At 32.6% G+C, this 26,938-nt stretch overlaps 1 protein-coding gene across 5 annotated transcripts; it reads left to right on the top strand.

The window, feature by feature from the left end:
• The first annotated feature begins 1,445 nt into the window (after window positions 1-1,445).
• Window positions 1,446-23,977, top strand: LOC140437598 (facilitated trehalose transporter Tret1-like). 5 transcript variants are annotated; one of them, XM_072527200.1, is made up of 3 exons: window positions 1,446-1,594; window positions 18,116-18,288; window positions 22,026-23,970. In XM_072527200.1, the coding sequence occupies exons 2-3, from the start codon at window positions 18,126-18,128 to the stop codon at window positions 23,357-23,359; spliced, it is 1,497 nt and encodes a 498-aa protein (XP_072383301.1). In that variant the 5' UTR covers window positions 1,446-1,594; window positions 18,116-18,125; the 3' UTR covers window positions 23,360-23,970. The 5 variants fall into 5 exon arrangements, with proteins under 5 accessions (XP_072383301.1, XP_072383305.1, XP_072383303.1 ...); XM_072527202.1 differs by having other exon boundaries at window positions 1,448-1,564; window positions 22,026-23,971; XM_072527201.1 differs by lacking the exon at window positions 1,446-1,594 and adding an exon at window positions 10,870-10,966 and having other exon boundaries at window positions 22,026-23,971.
• The last annotated feature ends 2,961 nt before the right edge of the window (window positions 23,978-26,938 follow it).

The raw sequence follows: 26,938 nt of genomic DNA, 5'->3' as shown, positions 1-26,938 counted from the left end.
TTTTAAAATTTAATATTGACATCTGACAGCTAGCTTTTTTTTTGACAGTTGATAAATATCTAATCAAATTGAGATCTTTGTTTTTGTTTGGTTTTTAGACAAAGGTTCCCTATGTATAGTTTCATTTAAAGAAATTTTTTTATTTGTAATAATTTATTTCTGCTACAAATTGTCGCCCATTAACAATTGTAAATTTTTTAGTATCTCCAACTCCTAGAGTTTGTAAACGAATAGGACAGAGTAAGTCTGTTTTTGATATTTTGTATTTTGTTTGTATTATCTATATTTGTAACTTTTTGTGGTGAGACAACAATAAATGTGTAACTTTTTTCCCTAAACCATTTTGTTTATTTATTTAAAAGTCTCTAAATTCTTTTTTGTGTTTTTAAGAGGGAAGAGCCTTTTTCTTTCATCCAGCAGGAAGTTTCCTCAAAGCGGCGTCCCATTTTAAATAGCTAGAGGACTTTCTTGGGTTTTGTTTGTTCCAGAAGACTCATGTAAGTACCACTTTATTTCATTTTTGTAGTTGCCCCAATCCAATCTCATTGTTTCATTCACTTATCTACGACCCAGTTTTCCAAATAAACACCGAGAGCTGTTCGCAACATTTTCGTTTGCTTGCAAAATCTGTACCCCAACAACTTCTGTCCCCAATTGTTAACCCCCTATAATAATACCCTATGTGGTAGGCAAAATATTCGTTACAATCGTTAACAGACATTTTTCATAATATATAATAATAAACATTTTCTTAAGATATGCCTGGTAATCCACGTGTGAATTAAGTGATTTATGAAAGTTCTATGTTTCATTTCAGATTTAAAGCGTCACTTGAATTGACCTTTTTGTAGTTTAATTAAAGGCATTTAGAATTTTGTGGGTAACCAACAAGTATTTGGTATTTTAAGTTCAATCACGCCATTAAAGGCTTTGATGCTTTTTACATCCAGCGTGACTTGTTCCAAGAGAAGCTTTTGGCATCCGTTTGGTTTTGGCAATGATAGTCATCTTAAGTTAGTAATCACTGCCACACTGTGGTCTGCTGTATATTCTTATTTCCAATATTTTTATTCTTTAAGTTTGTTTACAAATAAATATTTTTATAAATATCTCTAATACCAATATAAATACTGTTATCAGAAAAAAAATAAAATTGTAATAGAACGCTTATTTGTATTAAAGGGCATATTCCAAGCATAACAATGCATTATTGTTGTTAATTCTTGCATAAATATCTGCACATTTTCTCTTTTTTTGATGCATATTTACCAAAGCCTAATTTGTTTAAGTACATTTAACATACTTTATGTAAACTATAAATAATAACCTTATAAATGATACGTGACATATTTATTTTTAGTTATCAGACCCTTAATGTGTATTAGTATAAATTTAGTAAAATGCATGTAAATACAATATAAATACACAAAATAGTGGGGACGGGATGATTAAGTATCTTATTTTGTTATTATTTTCTAATATTATTAATCTGTTAAATAAACCAATTCAACACAATACATCATACTAATTAAAGACATAAGCAACAAATCTTACATCAGTAAAAGTGAGTGTGACTGTACGTTTCAATATTCAAGTAAGTAAAATATGGTAGACCTAGAAAATAATAGAAGACATTATAACAAACCACAGTCTTTTTTAGCGAGAACAATTTTTTTTTTCGCTTCATATATCATTTTTCCATACATTCCCTTTATTTTGCTCCTGATTTATCGCATTGTATTACAATAATATACGAGAATATAAATGATAATATATTTTTCCAACATTTACTTTTTGTTGTTCTTTTAAAACAATATTTTTGTCTTCTTCTTCCAACTTCTTTATAGGTATAAGTAGACATAAGTACCATTATCCTTTGACTAATTTCTCGGTTTCAAATATTGTATAAACATCGTTTTCTTGGTTTAACGTTGATCATCAGCCACTGATTCTGTGGAAAAAGCAAGACTCATTCTATTTAGTCTTGCTTTTTCTTATCCACCTGTTTATTCCTTTGATTTTGCATATGTGCCTTGGGTCTTTAGGTCTTTAATATACCCCAAGAAAAGAAGAAGTTGACTTTACTTACTTCTGGTGATCTAAATGGTCAATACATTGGTCATTTTCTTCCTATCCATCTGATATAAAATTCAATTCACTTTAGAAAAGTGGGTTCTAATGATAAGGAGCTCCGCCATGGAACTACCATTAATGACGGATGTTGAGTGGCACTTTTTCAAGTAAAATAGGTAAATGATTTCACTAAAAAGTTTAAATAAACCTCTCGATTTACTATTTTCTTATAGAAGAAAGGACTTATTACATAATTGTCTAAGATATCACCTCAAATATTTAAGAACTACCTAGTTTGACTCTGCGTAATTACGAAATATTGAAAACAAAATTGTGCTCTATCTGTGAATAAAACAATGTCAAAAAAAAAACGGGTGTGGCAGTCCAGTGGGACTGCCGGTAGAAGTTATACTTCTATACACGCGTTCGCCGTTACAAATTTATATGGGAGTCAATCTACACAATCATTACATATGTAATGCTATAGGTAAGAGAGAGCAGAAAGAGAAACAGAATTAGGTGTATAGGTATATGGTGCATCGTTTGCTGTATATAAACAACATTTGACCTATAATAGGAGTATAGTAAATGCAGGATTGAATCAATATTTTGATGAAAATGTATATTTTTATTTTCCTATATGTATGAAAAAAGTTGAATGCAAAAAAAATTTTTACACATACTCTGCAGTAAAATTCATTGTTTATTTCGTTATTAATATAAAAATACAATACAATACACTACAACATAATTCAATATAATAATACAATACAAATTAAAATGTAATATTCATAAGTATTTAAAAATGACAATATGCATAAGTTACTTACGTATATGTTTAATTTACAATGATAATAATATTAATAAATAAATGATAATAATATTAATAAATATTAAATATATTTACAAAAGGAACAATTTTATTTTCGAGAGAGAAAGAGAGAGAAAATATATCTTCTGTCTCTCTCTTTGCCGATTCACTCCCGTACAAATTTCCAACGTCGAACGCGAGTATAGAAGTATAACTTCAACAAACGTTTATGGAAGATAAAAATAAAAAACCAGCAACTCGGATTAAGTTGTAAATTATAACTTATCTATATCTTACATATGTAATGATTTTGCCGATTGACCCCGTACAAATTTCCAACGACGAATGAGCGTATAGAAGTATAACTTCCAAAATTTATTGCAATACAATCGTACAATAAATTTTTTGTTGGGCCCATTCATATAAAGCTACCCTTCTTTTAAAACCGTTCGCAGTCAATTCTTGGTATCGTTGAATGTGGTATGGATGCATGTGGTGTCTCGAGAAATTTTTTTGAATATACTTGTAACTAATGTCTTACTCTCTTGAAATATTTGGTATACTTGTATAGGGGTGCTCAGTAACGGCCAGTAAAACATTTATTTCGTTTTTTTTTTGTTGTAACCACTGGCCACTGAAAGGAAACATGGCCACTGAAATAAAAACATGGCCACTAAACATGTCCACTGAAAGGAAAATACTTGGATTCTGCATGAGGAAGTGCAGATATTATCGATCAGCACACATACATCAGGTAGCCAATCTAACAAAAAGTTGCTAAAAAAAAAGTTCCATTCCCTCCAGTTAAACTTCTACACAATACTGGACACGAACTTCATGATGAGTATTTTAATACTTTAGAATCATTCCTCTTCAAATATCGCAGCTAACAACTGCAAGCCAAGAATGCTGATTAAGAGCCGTTTCCAGTATGGCTGGTAACCCTTTAAAGTACCTCCTTCGACTTGTTTGGCCTTCTTTACCCACATATGCCACCTTCTTAACTTTACCCCATATCGTCCATATCACACATGCCACCTTCTGAACCCCAGCTGTTTAGTAATCCACTTGACATCACCACAATCATTTGTCATCACGTTTACCACACCCCCTTTACTCAAAAAAAAAGGAGTACCCCTTCCTTATTAGAGACGCAACAACCTAAACAAGGTAAAAACATTGGATCGGTTGTTGTAACCGTTTTTGTTTTAGTCGCCTATAACACTGAACCACACACCACACATAATATTTATTACTTATCACCAATTCATACGAACAACGAAATCATGGAAGCAATTGGAGAAGTGAATAGTATAAAGATTAAAAATGAATGCTGAAATAAAGAAATTAAAGATCCTGTGGGAGAGAAGCAGGATATGTATATTAAGTGGCTAGCAACAAAGGACCAATAAAATCGCCAACACTACATTAAAGAAAGAAGTAAAAAAAGAGGGTAATAAAGCAAAAAATGAGATGTGGAGTAAAGCCTCCGATAACGGAAAAAATTTTGTGGGTACCTCAAAAAGTAAAGAAACCTGAAAAACCATTAAAGTTAATAAAACAGATAACAAAGAACACAGTAGGATAACACTAATATCCCAGAACTATGGTTCGAATATTGTGAACATATTCTGACAGACGATGGAGCATAACTCTAAGATACTGGCTACGAATACGTGACATTTCCTACAGCAAAGAAACTTAAACAACAACAGAAAAAATTAAAAAATAAGCTAATGTTATGAAGCTACGCTAAAAATATGAAGGTAAAACTGATTACATATAGCCCTGACAAACTATGTTAGCTCTTAGCTTATCTCTAATTTATTTTTAAGAGGTAAAGAGCTGCCCCCAGAATGGAAACTGCGTAAATTAGCAATTCATACAAAAATAAAACCGACTGAAAGCCTTGTAAGAACTACCGAGGGCTTAGTGTTACCAACTCAATTCTGTCCACTATTAACAGGTTCAAATGTAGGATCCAGCTGGTGTCCTCTGCGTTTAATATTAAGCTTAGAAACTTAAAGGCCCCGATGTGAATATTTAATGATTAAAACACCCAACTCTTAACCAAAACGTAAAAATTGTATGTCATGCCATTTTACGTTCATCATCCACACCTTTATAACGATTTAAGTAGATATTTTGGAAAAGTTTTGAATACTCTAGAAAATATTTCCTCTGCATTTCGATAACTTGAAATTTCTTCCTACCAGGGACAGTTCTAACAAACTGGTACCAGTCATGAGGTATCCTTATTTCAATTTGTGACGCTATTTTAGCACACAAATTAAAATGAAGTAATTTAATATCATATTTAGGCGTTATCTTATAAATTTTACAATATTTTCCTTAGACATATCTAAGACATAAAATAAGGACTAAGACTAAGACATAAGAACATAAGACCTTAGAATATATAAGTTTTAGCATATAGTAGAAATATAACTTTAAACACATATCATGATTCACATAACTGAAAACCGTGATTTTTGACATATCGACTTTTGACAAATAGCCACAGAATTATACAGGGAGTTGAAATTGTAATGATTTTCAATAAAATTTAGTATTTTGTTAATATTCTGTACAGCAAAAAACGACTTTTATATATTTTTGTAACAAGGAAATAAGGCAATATAGTGGTTTTTTAATTTAAAATAAAGCAAGGGATGTTTTATTTAAAAAAACGAACGTTCGATGTGGTACAGTCTTATGGAAGACTCTGTATATTTGCAACTAATTTTAAAAGGCTTGCCGTTATTTCCAATTTTTGTAAATAACTTTTTTTTTATCTCCTATAATAACAGATAAAACGGACTTAGTCACAAAATTTGATCGTCCTGTATATAAAATATTTCATATTGTAATTACTATTTAATTAAATATAGAGCATCAATTAATGTAATTATTATATTTTGAACTATTTAGTTGCAATTCAAATTGTTTTGTTTGAAAAATTTGTTTGCCTACTTTAGAGAACAATGACCTTATAAATTGTTAGTTAAACAAATAATGCTAAAAATGAATCATAACGCAATAACACTATCATTTATTGATAGCAGTAATTACACATAAATCAATATGTTTTAAAATTGCCCCAAATACTGTGTGAATGCAATAAAGATTAAACAAAAGTATTTATAGTTGTTTTAGACAATTATAATCATAATGTTCCCATGACTCTTTCTGTTTTCAATGTGCCTCCAGTAATTTGTCATTTCATCGTTTTGATGGTCTTTCCATTATCGTCTTTCTATTAGGGCTCGTACACCAATTCGATAGTCAATCTTCTTCTTCTTCGCGTTCCATATCAGAATTATACGACGTTGGCGATCACCATTCCGAAGGCTTCTCGATCTACTGCAATATGGAATAATTGCCCTGCATTTGATATCTTTATCCATTCACAAATGTTTTTTAACTAAGAAACTTGTTTTCTTCCTAGACCTCTACAGCCCTCTATTTTGCCTTTAAGGATCAGTTGTAATATTTTATATCGACTTCCCCTTAGTACGTGTCCCAGATAAGACATTTTTCGATCAGTCTTTAGCAGTTCTCTATCTTTGTTGACGCTCCTTAGTACTTCTACGTTAGTTTTCCTTACTGTCCAAGGTATCTTTAGCATTCGTCTATGAACCCACATTTCCTATGCTTCAATTTTGTTCATGATCGATACTTTTAGCGTCCACACTTCTGCACTATACAAAAGTACGGACAAAACATAGCACTTAACCATTCCTTGTCTTAGTTCTAAACTGAGATGATTATTGCAAATAAATGACTTTATTTTCATAAAAGTAGTTTTAGTCACTGCTATTCTACGTTTTATTTCTATATTTGGATCTAGTTGGTCCGTTATCACAGTTCCCAAATATGTCATTTTGTGAACTTCTTCAACTTGGACTCCGTTTAATTAAAGCTTTGCATCGCGATGTGAGTCACGACTAAACACTAAAAATTTGCTTTTCTTTGAGTTTATTTTAATGCCCAATTCCTCTCCTACCTCGTGACTACGATCAAGCAGAATTTGGAGACCCTCAATATTATCTGACAAAATTACTGTATCGTCTGCATATCTAATCACATTAAGTAGTTTCCCGTTGATTTTTATTCCATATGGTTGCCTCTCAAGTGCCTTTTTAAATTACTGGTCCGAGTAAACATTGAATAATGGCGACAAAATGCAACCTAGTCTGATTTCTCGTTGTATGGAGATCATCGGTGTAGTTATCTCCAATTTTTATGATTTTTACGAATAACCTTGTCATCTTGTCATCATGAAATACGCAACATCCAATAAATTTCGCCGGTTAATATGTATCTTTTGAGCGCATTTAAAACTACTAGGATTCCTGAAAATGTCGTTCACTGAAGCAACGAAGATAAAGCAACTAAATAAAAATACCCGGTGAGAATACAATCCCTAGAGAGAACAACCCCCAGAGAGAAAATAAATTAAAGAAAGAGGACAGTTAGTAGCTCTACCAATTCAGACTAGCACAAAACACTGTGTAGACCCCAATAAAAAATCTTACCAACCATCACATCCTACTAAAAAAATCAATAGAAAACTTAAAAAAGGGTTCGGCTACGTAAAAAATGAAAAAAAAAATTACTAACAAAAAACTGGCGCAAGCCACAAAAAAATTACTAAAACCCAAAAAACTGGGCACGTAGAGCCCAAACTTTTGAGCAACAATTCTCCGAATTGGGCGGCAGCCATGTTAAATTTCCTTATGGTTATGTTAAATTAGTTTTTTCTGTATAAGATTACTTTAAGTTATTTATTTTCTTCTATTTGGTATTGTTTATGTTTTTCGTGCTTAATTTTTTTTATTAATTTATCCATGACAGGTTAAACAATAGAGGACTCAAGGAGTCTTCTGCCTCAATTGGTCGGTTTTTTTTTACTAAACTAAACTAAATAATTTTTAGAGAATTATAATGATAATTTGCTGTCTTTTAAAAATTTAATTAAGGAGTTGTAAATATCTACAGAGCCAAGTGATAATAAATATAGTATATTCCAAGGAGCTGCTATTTTATATTTTAATAAATCATTTATAAGTTTGGATGAGTATACTCTGTTTTTAGAACAACCAAAAAATATATGATCTAAATCACTTTCCTCTCCAAAATGCTCACATTTGTCATCATCCAAAACCTTTATTTTAAATAAGTGCTTTGGATAACATGCGTGTCCGAAACGTATTCTAATAATGAAGGTTATGTGCCTCCTGGAAGCTCGAAAAGACTTGTACCAAGGAAATTTAGGAATATCTGGCTGAATTATCGAGTATGTATTTTGGTTCACAAAAGAGTATTCCTTCCACTGGTAGCTCCACTCTCGAAGCAATGTTAACTTGCAAGAAACAATACTGTCAGAAAGCGTTACTTTATGTAGAATACCAGTATCGGTTAAAATGCTTTCTTTGGCTAATAGTCGACATATTCATTATGTTCAAATCCTGCATGTGCTTTAATCCAGAGAAAATGAACATTGATTCCTTTAGTTAAAAGAGTTTGAATAATATGTTTAATTCTATAAATGTATGGGCAGTCTTTTAAGTTAGGTGGTCCATATTTACCAATGGATTTTAACACTGCTAAGGAGTCCGACAAAATTAGAATATGGGCAAACTCAACTTCAGCTACATATAATAAAGCTTCATATATTGCAATAGTCTCTGCTGTATAAATCGAAGTTTCCGGGTTCAGTTTGAATTTCATTTCTATATGTTCCGATGGTATAAAAAAAGCGCATCCGGTTCCATCTGGAGATTTAGACGCATCTGTATATAGAGCTATTGCCTCTTTGTATTTGTTTGTTATAGATAGAAGAATATTTTTATTTAAATATATATTTTCACTATAATTCGGTACAATAATATCTGTATGTAAAAAGAAAGAAGAGTAATTTTTGAATATGTAGTTCGTTCTATCTATATTTTTTAAAAGTGCTATATTTTGATTATACGCTTCGCAAAGTAAGGGGGATTTCTTTTTTTGCCAATATTTATTTGTCAGGTCATGGCAATTCAAAGTGACTATCTTTTCGTATAGAGATGAGTTCAGTAAGTACACTTTCATTAAATATTTTTTGGACAAAAACCTTCGTCTTATATTTAAAGGAGGTTCTAAGGCTTCCAAATATAAAGCTTGTACTGGAGTGGATCTCATGGCTCCTAAACATATTCGTAAGGCTGAGTTCTGTAAAACGTTGATTTTGTTTAGTAGTACATTACTTGCTGATCCATACAAAACACTTCCATAATCCAAAATAGATCGTATGTAAGCTTTGTAAAATAATAAACTTACTTCAATATCCGATCCCCACCAAGTTTTATTAATTGATTTAAGAAAGTTTAATCCCTTATTGCATCTGTTCAACATGTCATCAATATGTAAATTCCAGGTCAATTTCTGGTCGAGTATCATTCCCAGATATTTAATTGTGTTTTTAAGGGAAAATTGGTGCCCACCTAAATTGATTGTAGTAGCATTGGGAAAGTTATGTCTGGTAAATAAACAAACTTGTGATTTACTGCAGGATAATTCGAAACCATTTTCTATAAACCATTTTTTATGGAATCCGTACACTTCATTCAGGTTTTCAATGGATTGCTGATATTTTTTGTGTTCTGTATACAAACAGAAATATTGTCAGCATATTGTACAATATTAAATGCAATATAAGTAATAGTGATGTTGTGTAGATCTGCTGTGTAAATGTTAAACAAAATAGGACTCAAAACGGAGCCCTGAGGTAATCCTTTGTTATTAAGTCTCGGTCCTATAAGAGTATGATTGTGTTTTAAATAAATTGGTCGGTTAGTTCTTCCACTTTTACTTTTATTGTGTTGTTCTAGTGGATATTTTCGATCTTTTTGATTAATTCTAGAGGTACCTCTCTTGCGTACAGTTAGTGGATAACGTTCTTTATCTTAACCTTATCAAGGTCCCATTTAGGTCCTTGAAACGCAAATTAGGTAATTAAGCCAATATCCATAATCTAGTAATTGAGTATGAGGGAAAAAGGAAACCAATTTATTAATAGTTGGTCATCAAATAAAAAAATACGTCGATAACAGCATTCTACAAAAATCACAATCAAAAATCCAAAAGCCTGTTTCTTCTAGACGACCATAGAACCTGTTAATGTCTTCTTGTTGTGCAGCTGTTGTTGCTTGTCGTGCATTATTGTACATTTTGTGTGTTATAGTGTGTGTGTGTGTGTGTATGTGTGTGTGTGTGTGTGTTTGTGTGTGTGTGTATGTGTGATGAGTAATTACCGTGTTACTACGTAAAGTCGACTTTATTATCTTAACAAAGAATCGCTTATTATACTCGAACGACTGTGGTGTTTAGAATAAGTACTGATCCGACAAAAAGGAGATTACAATAAAAAGTCTCATCACGGCCAGATTCCAACTCACGACCGTCGAGTCGTTACGCTTAGTAAATTAACGCTCTTATATACTATAATTTTAGACTGGCAAATCCTAAAAATATTGTTTTTACATAAAAGTCTGTTACTTTATTTTTAATAGCTTACGGTTTTAACAGCTGGCTACCGTAATTTGCGACCATTTTTTCTCAGGTAACCTTATATCATCACATTAAGAAAAATAATTGGCTTTAATATATCATCTCCTTAAGAAAAAAAAAAATTGGCTTTAATTTGATAAAAAAATGCATATACGTCATAAGCAGAGTATTTTATTTAAAAAATAAATAAACGAAATAACATTTTTGTTCAACAGTTAATTACTATTAATTGAATTAAAAATATTTGCAGCCACTTCTTGACTGGCAACTTATTATCTCCTAATTTGATATGTGTGGAAAAATGTGAGTTTGATTAACTACTTCATGAACATAGTAATACAGCAGTGGAATCTTAAACTACAACAGACATTTCCTTGTCTTATCAATTATTTCAAAAGCTTTAAAATAATATTTATTTGACTTAAGAGATACATATAAATATTAAAATTGCATATATATTTTTTTCGTTAGTATTCACTTTTGCAAAATATTTCGAAGTTGCTTTATTAAATGATAAGTTGTGAAACAAAGGTAATTCTTTAATAATTTATATTTGTTAACTCATTATGAGATAATAATAATCAAAAAATTGTATTCTTTGTATTTGTTTAGTTTAACACTTGATGAGAATTGTTCTTCCAAGCTTCTTCCGTTATAATTTTTAGTTTTTCGTTAAACATATTACCCTATTTTTGTCGTTGTATCTCTTTTTTTCTGCACTCGCCTTTTTTACAAAACTATTTTTAGTTCTTTCTCTTTTCCTATTCTTGTTAACACCTATTGCCTGTCCTATTCTGGCTTAAATCACTTTAGTGTTGATACTTATTATTTTCTTTCTTTCTTTTCTTCTATGCCTTCCTTTTACCAAATTATTAGTGTCAAGTGAAATATCCTTTCCTTCAATCCTTCGCCACTTTCCTTAAATATCTCAGCTGGGATATCACTTTCTCTTGCACTTTTGTAATTTTTTAGGTCTAATATTATTTCTTTGACTTCATTCAAAGTTGGTTCCTCGCACGTCCCTTCTTCATTTTCTTGCAAATTCTGATTTTCCTCATCATTCTCTTGTTGGTCTGTATTTAATAGATCTTCGAAATATTCCGCCCATCTATTTAATTTTTTTGTTGTTTCACCTAGAGGTAGGCCTTCTTTGTTTCTGCAATACTGTGGATTATTCTTTGTAGTTTTTCTGGATTTCTTAACTGCTTCTTCTATGTTGTTCAGTTGATTTTCTAGTTGTTTTCTTCTCTGTTTTCTGCAAATTCTTTTCACTTCTCTTCTTCCTGCCACATAGTTTTCGATCACATTTTGGGTATTTTCTTTATCTCTTTGTTGTTTTGCCCTGTTTCTTCTTGTCAAGGCATTTCTACATTCTTCATCGAACCAGTCTTGCCGTCTTTTTATATGCTCTCTTCCCATACACTTTTCCGCTGCTTCCGATATGGCTGTCTGCATGGTCTGCCACTCTTCTTCTATATCCTGTTTGATAGGATTCTGTAGTTTTTATTTATTTCTTCCTTTAGTCTGTTTACAACCGGATTCTCATGAAGGCTCTGTAATTGGTAATTTAATCTATCTCTTACAGGTTTTGGAATTATTTGTAGTTTTTGTTTTAGGTTTGCTATTATTAGTGTATGGTTACTGTTGGTACCTGCCTTTCTGTAACTCCTGCAATCGATTATTGCCTTATCATGTTTGCTATCAATTAGGACGTGATCTATCTGATTTTTTATTTTTTCATCGGGAGAAGTCCATGTTACCTTAGGAATGTCTTTGTGATCAAAACGTGTACCAGCTATCTTCATTTTATTCTCTGTAACAAATTTTATTTAATTTTTCCCGTTTTCATTTGATTCCTTATGTAAACTTCGTCCCATGTTAGTCTTCCACATAGATATATATCTCTTTTTCGACTTTCGCATTCATGTCACCAATGATTATTTTTATATCGTATTTCTGTGTATTCCCTATTAGTGTTCCCTTTTCGTAGAACTCTTTTTTAGTTTCGAAATCTTTATCTTTAGTGGGCGTATGTACATTAATACATATTATGTCTGATATTGGCTGAAAATCTACAACTGCCAATACTGTCAACTATTTGTTGTAAATCCTCAAGACTTTCCGCTATTAGAATAGTGTCGTTTGCGAAGTATTCCCGTCATTAGGTCTTCTAGTACTTCCTGAATTAATTCCTCTAAATTTACGTAACACTCTGACACCCCTCTCATTCTGTATTTTTTCTAAAAAAGCACTGTTCTTCTCTACCACAACTATCTCATTAAAATGGAGGGCGCTAATAATCCTGATGTCTCTTATGCCTAAATTTTTAACACAACAAGACATTTAAGGAAAACAGGGCTTCTATCTTTCCCAGTGAATTTCTAAGTCCAAATTTTGTGTAAAAAATGTCTTGATAGCAAACCTCCAGTAATGGAGTGCACCAAAAGAAGAAGAAGAAGAATGTCTTGCTTAAGTTTGTTATGTATTCTCCAGTCTCCAGTGTATAATTTTTAAAAATACTTTAAACACTTGACTCATCAAACTTATTGTTCTGCCCATCTGCTTTTGCATCCTCTATTGTATTAATAGTTTTTCGTTTGTCTTCTGTGTCATCCAATTTTTTATATTGGATACTAACTCGGATTTTTAACTCCATTGACTGCTGTTCTAAAAAAACCTGTTTTAGGTTGAACTATTTAAGTTGTGCAATCACGACACCGTCCATCTTACTAGACCTTTTCTTTAGAACATCCTGCCTTGTAGTTTAATTTGCAACATGTTATATCATTATTCATTGTATGTTATACAGCTCTGAATGGTTGGGTACCAAATTTGTTATTTTTTTTTATTTTCGAGATGCTTATATTTAAACCTACATTTTCTGTAGCCACAACGAGTTTTTTGTATCATCTCTCTTGCCATTTGTAGATCCTCAGCTGTTATGACTATATCCTCGGCAAAACGTAAGTTGTTTAGGTATTCTCCATATATTTTTATTTCCTTTGTTAGCCAATCCAAATTTAAAAGCATGTTTCAGCATAGTTTAGGTGTTTGAAGTTCACTGAAGTTTAGGTGGCATTAGGTCTCCATATATTTTGACAGTGGTTATGGCCTATAGGTATATATTGTATATTAATTTTTGTATACCTGTAATCTAGCCTGCACTCTTTTGGTACTTGTTGTATTTTGCTTAGCTCAACTGCCGCGAGCTTGCGATATAAACGTTGTGAATCTAAAGAGTGGGAAGTTTGGTTGTCATGGATAAGTGGTCGGGTGAACTACACGCATTTGTTGTAAAAGCTAAAAAACGGTGAAAGTTTTATGCGTGTACAATGAGCGTTTCGTTTACACTACAATTTGCTGCCAAGCGCTCTAGTTCTGTCTAAGAAGGCTATTCAGATATGGGTTAGGAACTTTGAAAGTAGTGGTTCAACATCACATAAGAAAGGTGGCAGAACTGCTCAAACACTACAGGGTATTGAAGCGGTGCTAAACTCATTACAGTCTCAAATATCCCTGCGATGACGAAGCTTAAATCTGGTATCAAGGTAAACCACTACCAGCAAAATTTTGCATAAAGATCTCCAGTATCATCCATACAATATCCAGATTGTGCAAGCAATTATCCCAGCCAACTACGGTTTTGTGAAAAAATGTTGGAGCATTTTAATGAAAACAACAACTTGCTGCATAATCTTTGGATGAGTGATGAAGCCCACATTCATCTAAGTGGGTACCTAACCAAACAACATTTTCCCTATTAGTCAGACAATAATTTTCGGCAATTACACGAAAAACCCTTTTTTCAGTCTGGTGTGCAATTTCTTTGTTAGGGATCATCGGACCTTCTTTTCTGAGGACGAGAATGAGCACGCAATAACAATAAACTATGATGGCTACGTGCACATGTTAAATAATTTTTTTCTTCCGGCACTTAAGAATTATATAAATGAACTCACGACCTTTCAACAGGATGGAGCAACATGTCACACATCACGAGTGTCAATGGATTTACTAAGAAGATCATTTTCCGGTCATCTTATGACTAAAAACGGCGTTATTCCCTAGCTACCTCTAGTCAGGACCTGTTCCTATGCAAAAAATTTCTGTGGCGGTATCTAAAGTCCTAAAGTCGAAGTAACCCCCCGAGAACTATTGCGGCTTTGATACGCAAAAAAGTGGAAGGAATTGCTCAAGAAATGTATTCAATGTAGTAAACAACTTTGTACCACTGCTTCAAGAACGTGTTTGACAAACTAGAGGCCACCTTTACAATATCTTCTTTAAAAGCTGAGTATTTTTTCACTTACATATTAATTTACATCTATGTAGTATACGTTTTTTTTATTAAATTTATTAAAAAGATATTTCTTCAGTTTTTTTGTTTGTTTGAAAGCGCACCGTATCATTGAATCACCTCGTATATATAACTGAGGAGGCCAATTGGTCTATAATTCTCTAAATTTGGTTTTTCTCACAATTTATGTACTATAATTAAAGTAGCGTGGTTCCAGTAAAGTAAGTTAAGCGGTAAGGATTAATTTTTTTTGAGGTGCTAATTAGGTTAGGTTAGGTTGGGTTTGTCCTATCCGTGTGTGTGTGCTTATGCAACCTAAGAGGGGTATTGCCCACTTAATACTAGGCATATACCCAGAGTGCTTGTAGAGAGGAATTACTTCGAGCGTGTGTGGTTTTTTCCAGAGCGCCGAGTGTTCCTTCTGTAGTGGAGAGTAGAGAGTTGTGATATTTGCCCGTCAGAGGTGCATCTTATTGACACCTTGCAGATTGTGTGATAGAGCGAGGAATTTCCTGCATAGAAGTGAGTGCAATAAGTCTGGGAGGCGCCAAAGAGATGTTAAGTCCCCACAAGATGGTCCCATTTTGCGTTCTCTGGAGAATACGGTGGTGGTGGTTTTAGCTGGTAGCGAGCCTGGCATTGGACCTTGTGGCTTGAGTCCGGCACTGTGGAGCCTGCAGTTCTGCAGTTCGGACATAAAGTCTTCCCACCAGCAAGCAAAAAAACGGTTAGGTTAGGTTAGGTTAGGTTAGGTTAAGCTAATTAGGGTTTGAGTGACTCGCGATTTTTTTTACAAAAAAAAGACCAGCTTTATTTTAAGCGTAATTTGTATAGTTTTGGCGCTAGAAACTTAAAAAAAATCAAAAATAAAGCTCTTTTTAAACTCTTTCAAAAAATTTTAATGAGTTTTCCTCAAAATATGCTCCATTTTTTGGTTATTTCACGTTAAAATATTCGATATTGAATTTGACAAATAAGAACCTATTTTTCATGACCTGTAGCTATGCTTCTACTAGGTCTGCAGATTTCATAAGTCTACAATTTGTTTGATTTTTTTTGCTTACAACATTTTGTTCGTAAATATTTACTTTGAGAGTTATCTGTGAAAAACCGTCTGAAAATGTGGTTTTTATTTTAAAAGATAAACATTTTGACCCACAAATAACTCAAAAAGTATTGATTTTGCGAAAAAATCTCTATAAAGTAAAAGTTGCTTATAATTACTCCATTTGTCTATTTCCGGACTTATTTTTGATGTTTTACTCCCGATTTAGGGAGTAGTGTCCGTACGAAACGCCGAGAGGCAGCCGTAAAGCCAGATGCCTTAGCATCACATATAGTAAAAACATCCAGAGCACCAAAGGATAAAGCACACACCATTTTCGTAAAGAGAGAACTTAAAACTTTAAAACACGTAGCCACAGAAACGGAGCATTCCCTACCCTTCACCAGAGAAGACATATCAAAGGCTCTTAAAGACGTTAAGCTAGTAAAGGCACCAGGATTTGATAATATTCACCCTGAATTCCTAATAAATTGTGGCAAGTATACAAAAGTTTGGCTGGCTCGATTTTTCACAGACATCATGGTAACTGGAAATATTCCACAAGAACTAAAGCGCTCTAAGATAATAGCCATACTAAAGCCAGGCAAACCCACCGACAACCTAAAAAACTACAGACCAATTGCGCTTCTCTCTGCCATCTACAAACTATTAGAGAGGCTTATATATAATAGAATCAGTACAGTACTGTTCCAGGCGATCCTAGTCGAACAAGCGGGTTTTCGACCAGAACGAAGCTGTGCAGACCAGGTAATGTCACTCACCACCTATATCGAAGCGGGTTTCCAAAGAAGACTTAAAACTTCAGCGGCATTTATTGATCTCTCGGCAGCTTACGATACAGTATGGAGAGAGGGCCTTATATACAAAATTCTCCGTGCAATCCCCTGTAAACCAATAGCACGCCTAATAGATAGCATGCTCAAAGACCGAATATTTCAAGTAGTGATGGGCACAGATATCAGCCTACCAAAGAAACTTAAGAATGGCCTACCACAGGGGTCAGTACTCTCTCCACTACTATTTAGCTTATACTTAGCAGATATGCCGGAAACACAGTCAAGAAAGTTCGGATATGCCGATGACTGGGCCCTCGCTACACGATGCAGAATACTAGAAACGTCTGAAGAAGTTCTGACGGCAGACTTATATACATTGGGCAAATATTTTTGCAAGTGGCGACTTCAACCAAATGCAGCCAAAACAGAAGTTAGTTGCTTTCGCCTGAACAATAAACTTGCTGGAAAGGAACTTAACATACGGTTTGAAAATACCACACTTACCCACAACAAAACACCGGAGTACCTGGGCGTAACACTAGACAGAACGCTATCATTTAAAGAGCATTTAACAAAAACTGCCCAAAAGTTGAGTACAAGAAATAACATTATACAGAAGCTCTGCGGTACCACCTGAGGAGCATCGGTTTCCACTCTCCGCTCTACTGCCTTAGCCCTTGTTTTCTCGACCGCTGAATATTGTGCTCCAGTCTGGCTACACAGTCCACACGTAAAAAAGGTCGACAATCAGCTGCACTGGTACAATTAAATCAACTCCCATTCAATGGCTTCCAGTATTAAGTCACATCCCACCTCCACATTTACGACGAGTCGACGCACTTACACGTGAATACAAAAAGATCATGAACAATATAAACCTGCCCTGCATTACCCACAAGCCACCAGGTTTTGATCTTCCACGCAAAACATGGTCCACTCTAAATAGGATCCGAACCAGACATGGCAGATGTACATACATGCTACATAAATGGGGAAAGAACCCGTCTCCTCAATGTGACTGTGGGGAGAACCAAACCATCGACCACATTATTCAAGAGTGTCCCTCAAGATCCTACAATGGTACCCCTGAAGACATCCTGTTTGCAACTTCAGAGTCAATAGATTATATAAATACACTTGATGTTTGTTTGTAACTATTTAAAGTTTGTTAAATACCTATATTACTAGTGTTTGTGTATTTGTTCTAAATGTGTTGTAATTGCCATACGATAAATAAATAAACTCCCGAGAAGTGGTGGTTTTTAGCCCCCAAGTAAAAGCAACCCTTCAGTTGTTCAAAAGTTCAAAAGTAAAGTAGAGGGTAAGAGTAACCTAAATCAAAATTTTCTAGCAAATCCGTCATAACGAGGAAAATTACACTCCAAAAAGGTCATTTACTGGAGTATATGTACAGTGAGTCTCCTTGACGTAGGCCTTTTTAACCGATTTTATCTTTTGTTTTTTTTTAACCTTATTTTTATGTATTTCGAATTACTGCAATTAAAATGTTGAGATTATGTCAAGTATTGTTATTGTTTTAGGTTAAAAATAATGGTGTGCGAGACAATTCAAAATGAAAAATTAAAAAATAATACCAATGTAGCGGACTATGATTTCAAACAAGTAAAATATGTACCGATCAGACAAGAACCACTAAAGAAACTAAAAGAGCAGAAAGGGGACACCTGGTTTCTTTATTTTACCATGATAACTAGTAAATCTACTGAATTTATTAATTTTAGTCAAATATAAGTAATAAGCAACTAATATTAATATTAATATAGAAAAGGAAGTAAAATCTCAAGTAAACGAACAAATCGAATACGAGAGTATATAATTTTTCATATAAAAATGATTGCACGTCATTCAAGATTTACGAGGTCAGAAACAAACAGCGTTGCCAAAACATCAGAATAGTTACTAAGTGAGGAATTTTTAAAATGTCAACTATTTGTCAAACTGTTATATTAACAGTAAATACACTTAGTTTTAAGACTACTGCAATACACTAAAATACATAAGAAAACATTTTAATACAAAATTGTTTATTCTAAATTTTAAACTTTCCTCTTTTAGAGCATTCACAGTAAAAACGTCCCGCCATTATTTCTTGTTCAAAATAATCTATCTTATATGAAAGCTTATCAGCTTTCTACAGACTATTTAGTTGTTTTGACATAGCACAATCACAATACACAAAAATAATTATTTTCTGAAGCTATTAATCTTAATTTAATATGTATTTATAAATAAAATTTATTAATATATAATATGTATATTGTGATGCAATTGTGTAAGAAATCAAAACATAAACAAAATTCCTACTCTAAAAAAGCGGCAACACTTTATTCAATCTTGCCACGCGCTGAAATGTCATTAAAATTTGAAGTATTCCCGTATCAGTTACGTAAAATTGTCTAATCTATTTAATTAAAGTTGTTATTTTGTGGAAAATTAGACATATTAAAGTTAAAGAGAGGCCTATGAAAGATCGAGCAGTTTGGTATGGGTTTCGTATTATTAACTGTGTTAGAAAAATTTGAACTCTAAGGTTGACGTTCTGGAAATTTTAAATATAAGTAACGTCACTTTATATAAATAGTGACATGCAACGTTTTTACTTTGAAAAATGGTATATTTAAACATTCTGTGAAAAAAATTATCAAAAATAATGTCTAAAAGAATATCGAATAGTAACAATAAATATTTTGTAAAGAATTGTACCTACTATAAATACGAGAAGGGTCATTATCATCATACAGCGTCTGTTTGCATCCATAGTAGGACAAAAGCTTCCTCAAGCTCTTCCCATTTATTACTATACTCTGCCCTTGCAATACAAATCATCGAGATTTTCTTGATACCATCTTATCATATAACGATCCAAAGGACTTATATTGTTTTCTTTAGTCTATTTAATTCAAAACGCCCTACTTGTACAACGTAGGTATCTTCATTTCAAATACCGTAAACGCTAAAATTGTTTTGATTGCCGATTCTTGGGAGATAACACAAGCATCTTATAGGACCTTTTTTTTGATTGGTCTGATTAGACCATAAGATTAAGCTGAGGTGTAATTTCAGTGGGAATATTCGAGGTTTTTACCAAAACCACATCTCATTCCATTTCTAATCGCAGAGTGGGTCACTTATGTTGTATTTTTCCGAGAATGTCCATCGGGTAGGCCATTATAATTATTTTTCTATAGGCTGAGAGGCTGAGGATCTACCCATTTTAGTGTGAATAGGGTACTAATAGCTTCTTCTTTAACTTATTTACAGAAGGAAAAATAGAGATCTTTTATTTCAAATATTTGACTTTTTTGTTTGTCTTCATGTACTATTAGTCATTCAATTTTAACTTTATATCTCTCTTGGAATGAATACAAGCAGTTACATCTAGTTAATGTTACTTCTAATAGACTTTGGAAAATTAGGGATACTTTTGGAGCACAAATATAGGATTTAATAAGATACTAACTGGGACTTGATAGGGCCGAGGCGGTCTTGTCTAAAATCCACCTTACTTATCCATAATTGAGGATGATTGAAGCCCTTTGCTGAACTACGGATTTTCTTTAACTGGGATTACTATCTAACTATATTATAATCATGTATCATACATATGCTTATTTGATCCAGTGCATATCTCCTTCACAAAGAAAGAATTCAAAATGAAATAATATTTCTTAATTTTAATTAACATTCATAAATTGTTTTATTTTTCTATTTTAAAAGATAGTAGTTTTTTTAATATTTAATAAACTTTGTTTAAAATTTTACATGTTTATTTTTTATACAAAGGCCATACTTTTTTTTTTTTTTAATAACTATTATTTAAATTTTACGATATGTAAAAATGTTTTGCTTGCCGGCGAAAGAATCATTTAAAAATTCAGAATTAATTTTGTGCATTTTTCAAATATAGATCAAATCCTTCTCTTCAAACCAATTTGTCAACACATTTAATAAGTGGTATTTATTTAAGATTCTCTGGTTGAGCTCTAGTACCTATCACCTTATAATTTTTTTATTCTCTTCTGTGAGACGCAGCCTTGTCCATTTTGTGTATCTTAAACACTCTTCATCGTTTATTGTGTTACAACTAGCGGGTTAGAGGTCTACATTTAGCACATTTAGCACTCTTTGGCCTCCATTCCAGAATCTGCCTTTTTTATCTGCCATCTCACCTTCCTGGGATTGCGGACAGGAGGTTGACAAGAATGACAAAATATCTTCTCATTTCTTTATTCTCAGTCTCAGTGCTAGGCCAATCATTAAGCAAATTTTTTGTTATGTGACTATGCGACTATGTGACTAGAAATGAAGATCTCTAGAGGAGTTAGACAGGGATGTATTTTATCGCCACTTTTGTTTAACTTATATTCTGAAGAAATTTTCCAAAACACGCTCAATAATATCAAAGCGGGAGTTACCGTTAACAGAAAATTAATTAACAACTTACGATATGCAGACGACACTATGATCATAGCAACAAGTATAGAAAATCTACATCTTATCGAAAGCTTAAGTTTGTATAGCGCTGAGATGGGAATTACTATAAACGCTAAAAAAACGAAGTACATGCTAATTACAAAAAGACCACAAAATATACATCACCTATTGACAACCAATGGTAACGTGATAGAACAAGTAGAAAAATATCAGTACTTGGGAACTTTGATCGATGAAACCAATGATCATAATGCAGAAATAAACAGGCGAATAGAGATTGCCAGATCAGCATTTATACGAATGAAGCCACTCCTAGCGTGGAAAAATCTAAATTTGGAGATCAGACTACGTATCATTCGCTGGTATATATTTTCAATATTATTATACGAAGCTGAGACTTGGACATTAAAAAAATGCAATTTAAAAAGAATCGAGGCTTTCGAACTCTAGTTATACCGCAGAGTCTTAAAAATATCACTTACTGAAAGAATTACAAATAAAGAAGTACTGGAGAGGGTTGGTAAAGAAACAGAACTAATCACCACTATACAAACCAGAAAACTGGAATACCTAGGCCACATGATGAGGGGACCAAAATATAAAATTTTGAGACTCATCATACAGGGAAAGATTCAAGGAAGAAGATCTGTTGGCCAAAGGCAGAACTCATGGTTGAAGAATCTACGTGATTGGTATCAATGCAGATCGATTGATTTGTTTAGAGCAGCAAGCTCAAAAATAAAAATAGCCATTATGATTGCCAACCTCCGTAGGGAAACGGCACTCTAAGAAGAAGCAGATTATGTGAATTGTAATGTGACTTTTAAGTGCTTGGCATACATTATGAATTCTTTTTTAAATTTGACAAATATTCACTAGCAAAACTCCAGTTATCTATGACGCGTATTAGAAAAAAATAGAGAACTGAAAGATTATTTTATTTTTATAAATATAATATCAATATATAATACTAATTTAATAATTTTTTATTTTCAGGTATTTTAACATGGCTTTCCGGAGGCTCATCAGTTGTTTGGCCATCCCCTGCTATAGTAAAACTAAAATCAAATATCACAGGCGAAAATCCCCTGGGCAGACCTATTACCACCCTTGAAATATCGATGTTGCTTGGAACCCAGAGCACAGTCTCATTACTTGGTTCTGCTTTATTACCAAAACTGGCTGATATATTGGGAAGGAAGCGCTGTATACATCTAATGGGATCAGCAATGTTTCTTAGTATGTCAGCATTAGCGTTTAGTAACAATATAAACCAATTCATCATTTTTTTTACACTCACTGCAAGTTTTTTCGCTGGGATTATGGGTGTATTACCAATGTACATGACTGAAATATGCGAAGATCATAATAGGGCTAAATATGGTTGTCTTATGGCCGTTTGTCTGCCTTTAGGTCAACTGTACACATTTTTAATTGGACCTTTATTAAGTATTCAATGGTACACACTTCTATTAGCAGCACCTTTAATTCCCTTTATGGTGCTGTTCTCTCTTGTACCTGAGAGTCCAGTGTTTTTATTAAAAAATGAAAAGGAAAAAGAATGCATACTTGCTATAAGAAAACTAAGAAGCAATAAGACTGATGAAGAATTAGAAAATGATTTTCTTAGTATTAATTCAAGATTAAACGCAAATGCACAACATGGAAACACATTTACTAGGCTATTTAATACCAAGGAGGGCAGACTTGGTGTATTATTGGCTTTAATTCCAATGTGTACACAGTTCTTATCAGGAATATCAGTCATACTACCTCTCTTAGCTCCTATTTTTAATGAATCTGGATCAAATATGTCGGGGAATAACATAGCAATATGTGTAGGAGCAACAAAACTAACATGCTTCTTTTTAACCTTCTTAGTAGTCGAGAAAGTTGGAAGAAAACCGTTGTTGCTTTTATCTTCTATTGGTGCAGGTATTTCCATTTTTGTTCTAGGATTATTTTTTTATCTGAAACATATAGATTACTATTTAATTAACCAGATGCACTGGATACCTCTTACAAGCATATTATCATTCATTGTTTTTTATTCACTAGGACTAGGTTCAATCCCTTTAGGTATGATCAGTGTCATGTTCACTGTAGAGCTTAGATCTACTGCGACCTCTTTTGTTATCACCACTACGTACTCGCTGGTTGCTTTGTACCTTACACTATATCCTTTAGTATCTGAGGCTATTGGAATCTACTGGTGCATGTGGCTATTTGCAACAACTTCCTTTATTGGTTCCTTTCTAATGTACATGTTTTTACCAGAGACCAAAGGAAAGAGTATAGAAGAAATACAAGATATTTTAAAAAAATTGTAACAGTATATAAGTGATATTATTTAATACTTAAATTTATTTTTATATATTTTTTACTATGTAAAATATTTTTGTAGATATAAATTATATTTATTCAATTAGTTATATCAATTAAATAAAAAGAAAATTATTGTTTATTTGCTTGTATATATTAGTAATTAGCAAAATTTTTTTAATCGAAAGAAATTCGATTTAGATAAGGAAGCTTCTTCTTCTTAAAGTGCCTATCCGTTCCGGATGTTGGCGATCATCACGGCTATCTTTACTTTGTTTATTGCAGCGCGGAACAGTTCAGTGGTAGTCGTGTTATACCACTTTCGTAAATTTTGGAATCTAAGGAAGCTAGGAAGGTCTAATAGGTGAGGAAATATGATGAAATTATAAGCAAAATAGTAAAAGCAACTGTTTTATTTTCCCATATAAACAGTTACATTATACTCATATACAAAATGTTTGCAAACAGAAAAAGTGCAAATAAATATTTTTGTTTAGAATTATCTTCTTCTTCTTAAGGTGCCTTCTCCATTACTGAAGGTTGGCTATAACTACAGCAAATTGCTCTCTATATTGAGCTGTTCTTAGTATCGAATGTGTGTCCATGCCTGTCCAGTCTCTTGCATTCTTCAACCAGGAGCATGTTCTTCTTACTGGACCTCTTCTTCCTTCCACTTTCCGTTCCATTATAAGTCGTAGGAAGTTGTATTTTTCTCCTCTGTAAATATGTCCTAGATAACTCGTTTTTCTGTTTTTTACAATATTTAGGAGTTCTCTCTCAGTACCCATTCTTCTTAGCACCTCTTTGTTATAAATAAACGTTTTTACAAATTGGTATCGGATATCCAACGATAACGTAGAGTTTATTAGGAATTTTTTCATTCGTTGAAATTCGGACCTAGCATATTCTATACGAGCATGTATTTCGACCTCGTGGCCAAGGTCGTTTGTTATCCAGCAACCAAGATACTGGAATCTTTGTACTATTTCTATGTTTGTTATAGACACAAATATTAATGTCGACATTTGGTGCACGTGTAACAGCCATTTTGTTTTATTTGTGTTTATATTTAGTCCCAAGCTATCTCCCTCTCTGGTTATGACATTCAAAAGTCGTTGTAAACCCTCAGCACTGTCCGCAATAATGACGGTGTCGTCTGCGTATCTTAAGTTGTTTACGTATTCTTAGAATTATCTTAGCTTCATGTTTTATTGAAAATATTATTTTCTACGGCGTGTGGATTCTTGGTAAATCGATTTTTTTGCGTTTTTACACCATACGGGGGTGTTTTAGGGGGAAGCGCGGAGGTAAAATTAGTAAACTTTTTGCATTTTTTTATGGTCTCAAAATTAATATTCTCGGTAAAATTCACCTTGTTCGTATGATTTTGTAATGTTATAAACGTCACACCTTTATTAATGTATATTTAAATAATTATATTATTTTAATTTCTTTATTAATTTATCAATGTCGTTATCTCCAGTTTAGTTTTTACTACTTTTTTATTTAAAAAGTAGTTGGCGCCCTCTGTTTTTCTTTTCTCCCTATGTCTTTCTTTTCTTTCTCTTTCGGTCCCGTGGAATAAATATTCGGCCTCTCTATTTATGTCCGGTAGACTAAATATTCTGTTCCATGTTGACAGAAAAGCTATCTCTATCATAGGCTTACGTCCTATGTCATATGTGCTAACTTTATTTCAATCTCCCACTTACTTTTTGTCAGTCAACTGTCTTAATGTAGTAAGAATATAATTTTTTGCCTCGTTTTGAAATTTATAAAAGAAGGCAAACAATATTATAAGATTCATTTTATGGTCTACAAAATTCTCTTGTTTATTGACCATATCGAAGAATATACTGAAGGGTTTATTGACAACATTTAAATTTATTGACCATATCGAAAAATATATTGAAGAATTTATTGAAGAAATCATGAATGTGTTGCTTGTGTGAGTCCATTTCAAAAGGTAAAAGAAATAATAAATTAGACTTACTTACAATCAATTTAATTTAACTTTTCAGACGACCGGTTTTGCTTTCTATAATATGCAAAGCATCTTCAGGTCTCGATACAAAGTTAAATAAATGCTGAAATAATAAACCCATATTAGGGTGTTGTCTAATAAAGATAAACAAAGATAGATGATATAAATTATATAAATTACAGTAATTATGCCAATATTACATGTCTGTGGTTTATCAAAATGAATAAAATGTTTAAGCAGACAAGGTAAGACCCATAAATTGGTAAATAGTCTATTAAACTGTAATGAATTAATAAATGAACAAATAAATAAAACATTACTTACATGCCGGTACTCTATTAATTGATGGTTGAAAGAACATGGTTCAGACTATCCTGTATTGTTGTTTGGAGAACTCAAGTCTGCTATTGTAACTATTTGACAGTAAACGGGGAAGTTCTTGAGGGGACAGATTTTATCCAATGAAGTAGAGATAGGTGTAATGTAATTGTTTGTTTGATGAAATTAATGTTCTATACCATTGAGTTATTTAAAAGTTATTTATATTTATTCTGGAGATATATTTATGAAATATGTGTTATTTATTGAGATTTTATTTAGAAGGTGACTGTTGTGAGACAATGAATGTGATTAGATGTACAAATTGTGTGGGTGTGCAATTCCATTAACTTAGAATTGCTCACCCACACAATTTGTACATCTAATCACATTCATTGTCTCACAACAGTCACCTTCTAAATAAAATCTCAATAAATAACACATATTTCATAAATATATCTCCAGAATAAATATAAATAACTCAATGGTATAGAACATTACTTTCATCAAACAAACAATTACATTACACCTATCTCTACTTCATTGGATAAAATCTGCCCCCTCAAGAACTTCCCCGTTTACTGTCAAACAGTTACAATAGCAGACTTGAGTTCTCCAAACAACAATATAGGATAGCTTGAACCATGTTCTTTCAACCATCAATTATTAGAGTACCGGCATGTAAGTAATGTTTTATTTATTTAATCACTTATTAATTCATTACAGTTTAATAGACTATTTACCAATTTATGGGTCTTACCTTGTCTGCTTAAACATTTTATTCATTTTAATAAACCACAGACATGTAATATTGGCATAATTACTGTAATTTATATAATTTATATCATCTATCTTTGTTTATCTTTATTAGACAACACCCTAATATGGGTTTATTATTTCAGCATTTATTTAACGTTGTATCGAGACCCGAAGATCCTTTGCATATTATAGAAAGCGAAACCGGTCGTCTGAATAGTTAAATTAAATTGATTGTGAGTAAGTCTTATTTATTATTTCTTTTAGCTTATTGAAGAAAGTTTTTTTAACCACTTAATCAGGAGTCCATATCCACATGTTAAAACATAACATCTAATTGGGAGGACACATAAGCAGTCTATCTATGCCATAAGTATCATCCTCACGAATTAATTGTTAAGCTTTGGCAGGGTTGATCATTGTTTTTTATTTTTTTTAATAAATATGTTTGGTTAAAATTTGTTTTATTTGCTATCAGCTAAGAGCTCGGGTTCAATCTCTAGTTTAAGACAAGACGAACTCACACTTG

The sequence above is a fragment of the Diabrotica undecimpunctata genome, chromosome 3, assembly GCF_040954645.1.
Source record: "Diabrotica undecimpunctata isolate CICGRU chromosome 3, icDiaUnde3, whole genome shotgun sequence".
NCBI lineage: Eukaryota > Metazoa > Arthropoda > Insecta > Coleoptera > Chrysomelidae > Diabrotica > Diabrotica undecimpunctata.
The sequence above is the reverse complement of the archived record's forward strand: the minus strand, read 5'-3'. Positions and strand labels throughout refer to the sequence as shown.